This window comes from Schistosoma mansoni, chromosome 1, assembly GCF_000237925.1.
Source record: "Schistosoma mansoni strain Puerto Rico chromosome 1, complete genome".
In the NCBI taxonomy this organism is placed as follows: domain Eukaryota; kingdom Metazoa; phylum Platyhelminthes; class Trematoda; order Strigeidida; family Schistosomatidae; genus Schistosoma; species Schistosoma mansoni.
In genome coordinates this window covers 28255591-28265981 of record NC_031495.1, presented here as the reverse complement: position 1 = coordinate 28265981, position 10391 = coordinate 28255591, and the positions used below count along the sequence as shown (strand labels likewise).

Genomic DNA, 10391 nt, shown 5'->3' with positions numbered 1-10391 from the left:
GCAAGTGGCTATCAGGACTCAGTAGCTGAGTGAATAACGCGATAGCGGTTGAAGTGAAAGGTACTGGGTTCGAGTCTCAGAGTGAGCATCAACTCTGAGATGCAGGTACATCCAGCTGACGAGTACCGAATAGGACAAAACGCGCGTCCTGGATTCCACTGCACTCCACTATCCATATTTGCTTACAAGTATAATTTATGTGCAAATATGAAAATTCACCAATATTATCAATGAATATCTTATAGAGTCAACCACATAAATTATAGAAACCGTTATCGGCTAATAAAATTATCGGAAATCGAAGGCTATTGAACATATTAGTTAGCTCTATTATCAAAATTCTTTATCAGTTTGATCATGAGATCGAGTTTCATCATCATAATTAGTATGATATTTTCATATCAATGAGTTAAAATATAATTAGCTAGATTGTTTATTTCAATCAATTCTTTAGATGGTTCAACAGTCAACTAACATCTACAAGAAGTTACTGTTGTACTTCAGACTCGACCAATACCTCTGATCATAAATTTCCACTAGAATACTAGAGGGATTTATGGCAAAACTAATAAAAAGTAAGCAAGATTATTTTAAAGTTTCCATTCTAGTTTAAGAGTTTTAACATTTTTATTCTATATCCCTAAACAGGATCAAACACAGAATTTTCAAGTGGAAGGCTTGGTTATGTCCTAATGATCGAACGGTATTACGAGTATTGTGAGACCTGTAGTTCATGGATCGATGATAGACAAATTATTAGGAAATTTCAAAACAGAAGCAGCACTTCCTAATAGCCGACTATTCTCTAACTAATCTTTGTTAAAGAAGAGGAAGACCAAAGAACACATTACGCCGAGAAATAGAGACAGACATGAGAAGAATGAACAATAACTGGATAGAACTAGAAAGGAAGGCCCAGGACAGAGTGGTTTGGAGAGTGCTGGTCGGCGGCCTATGCTCCATTGAGGGTAACAGGTGTGAGTAAGTAACTAAGTAAAGCCTCTAACTAATGTAAGTGAATAATATCAAAATGTTCGATTTTTACGAAACTTAAACTAACTATAGTTGACAAGCCATTTAAAATTAGAAAATGGTGAAAAATAAATGCATTCACATCAGAGACACACTAACAGTCTGAATTAACATAATACTCTGAATCCATTACACAATATACAATCTAATATAATGTTGATTGATGTACAAGTACATGATAAACAGTAACTAATACTGTTAAATATAGATTCTAGGATGTTAATAGTTTTGATTTATTCAACCAAAACTAGTTCAGTACAATTAGTTTCGTATACCACTCTTTCTTGAATCAAAGATGATATATGGATTTTAACCATCCACTATTTCAATGCACTTTATCTAACATGTCTTAATAAAAAAATGGGCTAGAAGAAGACAAAATTTACTGTTTTCACACCTACCAATTCAATAAAACCTTTTCGTTCTTCAGTTGGTAGAATACGAAAATGAATCATGCGTAAATCTAATCCAGCGTCTAACCATATTCGATCCATAAGAAAAGTCAGCTGACAGATTAAACTATCCAGGCGTAAATCATCACCGACCTTAACGAAAACACAATGACGAATGTGAGAATAAATAAGTGTAAAAATAACAATTGTTACTATAGCGTTGTGGAGATTGCTGAATTTTGATTGAGATCATGAATCAATCAATGTTAGATCACCACGCGCGCTGCTGAATAGTCCCATACTAGGACGAAACGGCTGTCCAGTTCTTCTTCTCAGCAAAGTATATTTTGACCAAAAGTTATTCCTCTTTACTTCCACTTGAAGTAAAACATAAAATGTAGTGAATCCCGATGTCATATCACTTTACCTAGCGACAATATTCAAACCATACTGGTAGGGTTCAATCTAAGCTAAGGGCTAGACAAGATGATATTGACTAACACTCACTTAACGATCAGTGTGAACTCTCCAGTTCTACAGGAAATTATGACGGTGAATCAAAGGAATCTCATCACAGTCGATAAAAATTATTCGGAAACCCATTTGACTAATAGCCTTCTTATGTTTACATACGAAATGATATTTTCCAGATTTCGTAAGGTGTGCTATAGATAAAAATTTTATACAAAACCACGCAGTAATCTAATATGCATCATATATTTCGCGTATGTTTTAAAAAATGAACTGAACAAAGGAATACTATACCTTAACACAACTAACCAATTGTAATTTGAGAAAGTAGATGCATAAAATGGAAATGTTCAGTTCAGTCAAAATTGCTAGTAAACTAAATTTAACTACTCATAAGTAGTTAAGAGATGAAATTTCACAAAACAACCATGATTTATTTCTTAATGTTTATCGAAACAATAGTTAATAATATCTATAAAATCTTTTGCGACGACTAGACACAACAGATTTTCGGAAACGTTCAGTAGATAGACTTAGCTTTTACTAAATTAGTGTTGACATCTAACAATACATATTATCTTGAATAGAGCAAGAACAAAGAACTAGAGAGACTAACGTGAATTCATCTTATTTCCCAGAAGCTGCTTACACCCATACGTCATTTTAAAATCAAAATAATTGTTGAGTTTACATATAACAGTAAAATTGGATATGTATCATCATGGTGAAGTAATGTGTTTAGACTTTTAAAGTGTTATAAATAAATAAAATATATGAGCGACCATTCACCAATTGCCTTCAGTGAGTTGTTATCTCACAACAGACGTGGTTGAACTCCACTGGTCACTGCTTCCCACTAGAACTCCAGGACATGTATCTTGAAGTCAGTCACTAGTGAGCATATGAATATAATCAGAAGGGGATTTGTGGAGATTTCATTATTTTTCAAAGTTGAAATCATGAGTCAATTGAAGCTAGACCACCATCGAAAACCTGGAAGCACTGGACGGCCGTTTCGTTCTATTATGGGACTCCTCAGCAGTGCGCATCCACGACCCCGCACTCGCGAGATTCGAACCCAGGACCTAGCAGTTTCGAGCCAGAGCCCTTAACCGATAGACCACTAGTGACTGACTTCAAGATACATGTCCTGGAGTTCTAGTGGGAAGCAGTGACCAGTGGAGTTCAACCACGTCTGTTGTGAGATAACAACTCACTGAAGGCAATTGGTGAATGGTCGCTCATAATTCGTAAATAAAATATATGTGAGAAGATTCTGAATCACCATACATTGGAATGAGACTATAGGTTTTTAGTCTACTGTGTTGTCCTTGGGCCTAAGACACAGAGAACTGAGTAAACCGCGCCAATATATACATGCTTAATGGTCTATATTAAATTTAGGATGTAAGTCAGATTTCTTTATAACTTAAGTATGAAAAAAATGCGTGTGTTAATTCCAAAATGTATAAAACGACTATATATATATATATATATCTGTTATGAATCAAATAAACATCTCTGTAATAAAACCATAACAAGAACCGGGGAAAGTTTTTTACCTTGAACATAACCATGAATGGTTCAGTACCGGCATCCAATGAATGAAATACAAGTCTCAATGGGCAAGTGAATGATGTAAAGTAAGAACAAGCCTTAAAAAGAAAAAACATGAGTTCAAAATGAATTTAAACTGTATCTGGCTATCTACAAAATCAAATATTACAAAATGTATTTCACTCTTGTACACATGCGTATGCATATGATTGTAGTTTTTTAAGAGGTAAAATCTATACAATTTAAGGGTGATATCTAACATAGTCTAAAACTAATTGGAGAAACATTGACAACCAAAAAAATGCATTGGATCTTAGAGATATCCTGGTTTAAAAGTACTCCACACTGTACAGTTGACTAAAACTAAGGAATGTCATGATAGCATTGAAATGTTAGATCTAAATAGCCGGTTGTTTATACACGTTGATTACGTTAAATCAATAATCATGAAATAACAAGCATATTGCGATTGCTTACGGCTAATCGACTTTACAAAAGACTTTTATAGAACTAACTGGGACACTGAACAAAGCTCCAAAACAGTCGAAAAGAAAATGAAATGTATCATCATCTACGATCAAATCTTATAATATTATGTTTATAATTAATCTGCCAAACAAATAATGTAGAATAAGGACTGAACTATATGACTTACAGTAATGTCAAGTCTATGAGTTAATAGTCCAGGGTTATATGGCATTCGCAAACCAAGATCATATTGAGATAGTTGATATTCACTTCGAATATTATCGGAAGATTTGTTTTTTGACCATTCTGAATCCAGTTTGGATAAATCGCTGATCAACTGATCATCTGCCCAAGAATTCGATCGTAACATCGAAGAGTTTTTATCCATTGTTTCAATGTGTGATGATGATGACGATATATCATGGTAGTTTTTAGGAAGTTCAGACATAAACCGTTTTAAATGCGTATAAAGAATGTTTTCACGAACTGAAGCGTTTGGTCGAGCCTGTTTAACTTTTGTTGCTGATTGCCAAATATACACACGTGAAAGCATCAAAAAAAAACGGAAAATGAATGAATTCCCAATAAAACAGCAAACATTCTACACGAAATTCAATTAACTCTATCAATATCAGTAGTGGGAATGTTGCAACTAATGGTTTAATAGAATACAGACATATGTCTATCGTTATATTCTAGTGAAGACATAAGTACGGGTAATTTCCGGGATCCATTAATTGACTATTATTCTATATATATATTCCTATTGTATAACTATTGAGTAATTAGATTGTATGTACCTATATTCATCTTATTACAAGCTTCATTTTGACCTATAAATTATTATTATACGATTTACTGTTCCTAAATCATGTTCAGTTGATTAATTACCGTCTGCCACGTTCACAGCCACATTTGGCTTGATCTTGTAAAAGTATTATTTTCTATTTGATGGTGTGATGCGGTCTCTCTGTCTGGTATATGAACCGAGTATGTTTGAAGTAACTGATTCGCATAACATAATCTATATTTGGTGCTTTGGACTCAACTGGAAGGGCTAGGCAGACAAAGGACCAATAGGGACTCTAGGCAGCTCATACCGGTCGAACGTCATTGATTTGGCATACTGCTAAGATCTGATAAGTCATATTTCGATTGGTGAATAATTCAAGTGATAAAAAGCCAGACATAAAATCACAACACCTATTTCTCTTCATTGAAGAGAATAGGCAATCAACGAGCATTCTCTATTGAACTCTGTCCTAAACAACAGTTGCTATTCAACCTCTTTATGTCTACTTCCGATTCTCGGCTCAGTATGTTCTTCGGTCTCCCTATTTTCCGTTTCCCTTTCAGGATTCCAGATTAGCGCATGCCTCGTGATGCAGTTTGGTGACTTCCGTAATGTATGTCCTATTCAATTCCAGAGCCTTCTTATAATTCCTTCATTATTTGGGAACTGGTTCGTTTTCTCCCATATTAGGCTGTTTCTGATGGTATACATCCAATGGACTTTGAGTATATTACCTAGACAATTATTTAGAAATACCTGTACCATTTTGATGATGGTTGTGGTAGTTCTCCAAGTTTCATCTCCGTACAGTAGAACTGTCTTGACATTCGCATTGAAGATTATCATTTTGATATTCATTGACAGTTGTTTTGAGTTCCATATGTTCTTCATTTGTAGGAATGCCGTCATGGCTTTGATAATCCCCGCCTTTACGTCTGCATTCGATGCTGCATCCCAGGGACGTGAAACATTACACATCTCCCAGAGTTTCACCATCAAGTGCGATTGGGTTGACGTTCCCTGCTTTCTATTTAAGTACCTTGTTTTTTTCTTGTGTATGTTGGGGCCTACTGATGCAGAGACTATTACTACACTAGTTGTCTTCATCTGCATTTGTTGACGTGTATGAGACAGAACAGCTAAGTCGTATGAGAAGTCCAGATCTTCTAAATGATTCCGAGCTGTCCATTGTATTCCGTGCTTTCCCTCAGATGTCCAGGTCTTCATAATCAAGCCGACCACCAGAAGACGATGAAAGGGGTAGAGTAGACAGCTTTGTCAAACTCCAGTCCTCATTTGGAATGCATCTATCAACTGTCCTCCATGCACAACTTTGCACTGTAGTCCGTCGTATAAATTCTGGATGATGTTGGCGATTATCTTAGGTACTCGTACCATAGTATCGAAGAAGTGTCGACAATGTTCTGCTATCCACGTTGTCAAATGTTTCCCAGAATCAAGGACGCATAGTGATGTATAGTGACGAATTCCATTCAATTGATTGTCTAGTGATGTTCCGTGGTGTCGCGATTCGGTCTGTGCACGACCGATCCTTACGGAATGCAACATACAGATCTCGAAGTTGGGCATCTACCGAGTCTTTCGTCAGCAACACTATTGAAAAGTTGTCCTGGTACTGATAGTAGTGTGATTTCTCTGTAGTTCCCACATTTACTCTGATCTCCTTTCTTTGGTATCTTGATGATGAGGTATCTTTCTTTCCAGTCTGTTCACACTTGTTCTTCCTCCCAAATCCTCATAATTAAATGTGGAGCATCTTTGCAGTTGCTTCTATGTTTCACATGAGTGCTTAAGCTTGTATGTTGTCAGGTTAACCAGTTTCCCACTCCTGATTTGTCTGACAACCGGCCATCCTGATTTCTTCGATCATTGGTCGAGTGACATCTGTAGGAAGGTCTGTGTGTGATTTTTCGAAGTCCAGTGGATTCAATGAATCTGGTCTATTCAATAGTTTCTCGAAGTGTTCCACCTATCTGTTCCTCTGTCCTTAAATTTCAGTAATTGGATTGCCTTCTTTGTCCTTCACCGGTTTCTCTAACTTACTATATTTCCCTATTAGTTTCTTCGTCGTGTCATATAGTTGTTTCATATTCCTTTTCCTTACAGCTTTCTCCACTGTCGTTGCTAGGTTTCCTACGTATTTTTGTTTGTCGGCTCTTTACTTGCATGTTTGCTACTATGTATTCAGCTTGTGCCTTGAATTCTACTGTTGTTGTTCGGTTGCTGCTAATTACTGTCTTCTTTTCTTGAATTTTGTGTGGGGTTTCGATAGAAATCCATTCCTTAAGATGACGCTTGTTGCGACCCAGCACTTCCTAACACATTGACGTTAGTGCTTCTTTGACCCCTCTCAAGTTGTCCTTCATTGTAGTTTCTTATTTTTTCAGTTGTTCTTGTAAGGCTTGAAACCTGTTGTTGAGAGTTAACTTGAGTTAGTTGAGTTTGTCAGTATGTCGAAGGAAGGCTGTATTGAACATTTGTAATGCTGTTTGTCCAGTTGTCTAATGCTTCTTTAGCTTCAGTTTCATCTTCACAACAACGAGTTGAAGCTATGTCAGCTTCCCTCCTATTTCTCAAGTCTTCCATTGACCTACTGAACTTTCTGTTGATAACATTATGATCGATCTGGTTGTGTGTGGTTTTGTTTGGTTGAGACTCATGTAGCTTTGTGTATGCGTTTAAGTGGGAATATTGTGGTACTTATAACCAATTTGTTGAATGCACATAAATTTGTGAATCTCTCGCTAGTCTCTTTCCTTTCTCCCAGTCAATCCATTTCATCCCATGATATCTTCATATCTGGTGTTGTCCATCACGATTTCGGCGTTTAGGTCTCCCATCAGGATGGTGAGATCCTTTCTTCGGAACTTCACTATGACTGATTGCAGCCTCTCATAGAACTGATCTTTATTGTCGTCGTTGGTATCATTGGTTGTTGCATTACATTGGATAAGATTCATAGTGATTCCCTGCTTTTTTGTTTCGAGTGATGCTTTGATAATCCTGAATCCGTGAGATTACTATCCTATATGTTTATTCCTTGCTTCTTTGGACAGCATCAGAGCGAATCCATGAGTAGTGTGTAGGATTTTCTTCTTCGTGACCGGATTACAGCAGTATCTCTTTAGTATCTAGCCTTTTCTGTCTATCATGGGTACGATGGGTTTCGCATATTCCTAGCACCGTCAAGTTGTATCTACTCATTTCCGTTGTTATTTGAATGATCCTTCACGTCTCCCACAATGTCTGGACGCTTCATGTACTTATAAAAATTGTTGCTCTGGTTATAAGAATGGGCATCGGCCTCATGACTCCCGAGGAATCCTGGATTTCATCATGAGGTGTCATAATTCTCCCTTCAATTCTGAGGGCAGAGTTTAAATGGTTTAGGTTGTTTCTTCGGATCAGCGTTTTTAGCATGGTTATTTTCTATGAGTTGGGGTTACCGACCTCATGCTCAACCCTCTCCTTCACCCTGGTTTGTGACCGGCAGTAACCCTAGAAAAGCTACAGGAGAAACAGTATAAGGTTCGGTGAACTAGACAAAAATTTAAACCACTACAATTATCGAAATTTGTTCTCCATTTGTAGTCTTAGTGACAAGAAAAGAAATAAAAATTGATTTAAGAAATATGAAACTTCAGTTATTTTCCGCGTAAACTCTCAAGATGTTTTATTTTGTTGGAGAACTTAATAGATTAACTTCCACACTTAAATATCTCTCTATATATTTATATAATCTTCATAATACCGCGTTTACACCAAATATATTACAATAAGTGTTCAATACCATTTCCAGCATTTATAGTGCAGGAAAAACTACACCTACACTGTCAGTTAACAATTTTGATCATTTATTCAGTTCTGAAAAGCATGGAAATTAATTGATAATGATCAACAGTTTTTTACATAAATATACGGTTAAAATTACGAATCCGCGGTCCATACTATTATTATCAAAAATTAAAGACATGACCATATACACCAAAATGTAGAAGCCTACAATAACATCATATTTCTTTAAATCATATTTTCATTTATTGGTCAGAAAGATGTGAAGATAGTGAGAAGCGATGAATTGTTGAAAATCTATTGCTTATTAGGATTATCATCATCATCATAAAACTTGGATTAAAAAAATAACAGAATATTTGATCATAGACAATATCTAATAAAAACAATACGAAAAGTGAAATTACGAAAAACGGTCAAATATAAATATTTACCAGTTACAGACAAATGATTAATCATTTCTTCTTGACGTTTCCACATAACATGTAGTCTAGGATCTGCATTCCAATATAGAGCGGCTTGAATAAAACGGAAACGTTGTAATTTCCATTCAGATAATGGTTGAGGATGATGTAACATTGGATAAAGATACCTTGAATAATAAAAGAAATTCTATATCAGTGTAAATAAGACCAATAAATAACTAGTATTCCGTAAAAATGTCTTGAAAATGAAAAAAATTCTCAAAAATAAGATTTAATTCGATTTACAAAACAACAAAATAAAAATAATAGTGAATCGGTGAACCCCTTCACCTTACGTAAATAGATAAATACTTAAATAGATCTCGCACAGGTTCCTCGCTTCGTCACTCTAAATCAGCAATTCGTTAGAGACAAACCTGGCCTAATAGTAGATATACTATAATAGTACTTTATCAAGATATAGACATCTCAATGACTGTATCCAAATACCCGGGTACAATGAATGCAAATGAAAAGCCTTGCTCAAATATCCGCCTACAAATGTTATCTACTGGTCCATATGAATAGCCAACGATACACGACCTCCTAATTAATACTAATTATGAGACTGTACATATTTAGATATATTATCTGGACAAATTTGTGATAAATACCGTAATTAACACCTACTCAATGTGTAAATACTTTGTTATATCAGTAAGACTGTGGCTATAAAATCTGCATAAAATTTGTGAATACTTTTCAGGATATACATTATTATGATTGCTCAAATATTCCCTAAATGTAGCATAATATATACGGCAAAATATGGCTGGGTAAAGAAATATTGAAACACTTAGAGTATTATAATGAGATATTCGAATTGCATTCTTAATTTTAAATTTACATATTATGTATTACTATTAGAACTTCCGACAAGTCAGTCATTATTATTAATAAACAAAGAGCATGACACAAACGTGTATCCGCCTGAATTGCCACACTTCATAAGGACAGAGATAACAAAGTATCAAAATAGATATTACAATGGGAGAAGTAGTGGCAATGAGTAGAGAGAATACAAATCGTGAAGAATGAATAAATTTGTAGGAAACATATAGAATTATTTTGAAACACAGAATCTGGGAGAAGTCAAAGAGTAACTGTTTTTGCGTTGTTGCCGCCAGTCCTGAGCTACATCACCCAACATCTCTAACAACTGGTCAAGATAATAACCCGGAACCCAACCATTAATCAATATGGCTTAGCACAAAAGCCATCGACTTTATGGACTGATTTCACGCTTTGATTTGCCAATATTCATTCTCTATAAGTTAAACACATCTGAGTTGCAAATAATAAGACGTTTCTGTAAAGAAATTCTGATTCGGCGATTCGCAATAGAAAATACTATTAGACCGAACTATAAAAATTAACAATGAGAAATCCATATACATTGTT

At 35.4% G+C, this 10391-nt stretch overlaps 1 protein-coding gene across 1 annotated transcript in view; it reads right to left on the bottom strand.

The window, feature by feature from the left end:
• Smp_172400 (phosphatidylinositol-4,5-bisphosphate 3-kinase catalytic subunit alpha PI3K) overlaps nucleotides 1-10391 on the bottom strand; it is a gene marked incomplete at both ends in the record, with an annotated part of 94620 nt that overhangs the window by 37958 nt on the left and 46271 nt on the right. The window contains 4 exons of the mRNA XM_018793925.1: nucleotides 1434-1577; nucleotides 3458-3550; nucleotides 4108-4442; nucleotides 8961-9118. Of these exons, the coding sequence (XP_018648389.1) occupies nucleotides 1434-1577; nucleotides 3458-3550; nucleotides 4108-4442; nucleotides 8961-9118 (730 nt within the window). The remainder of the gene's footprint in view (nucleotides 1-1433; nucleotides 1578-3457; nucleotides 3551-4107; nucleotides 4443-8960; nucleotides 9119-10391) is intronic.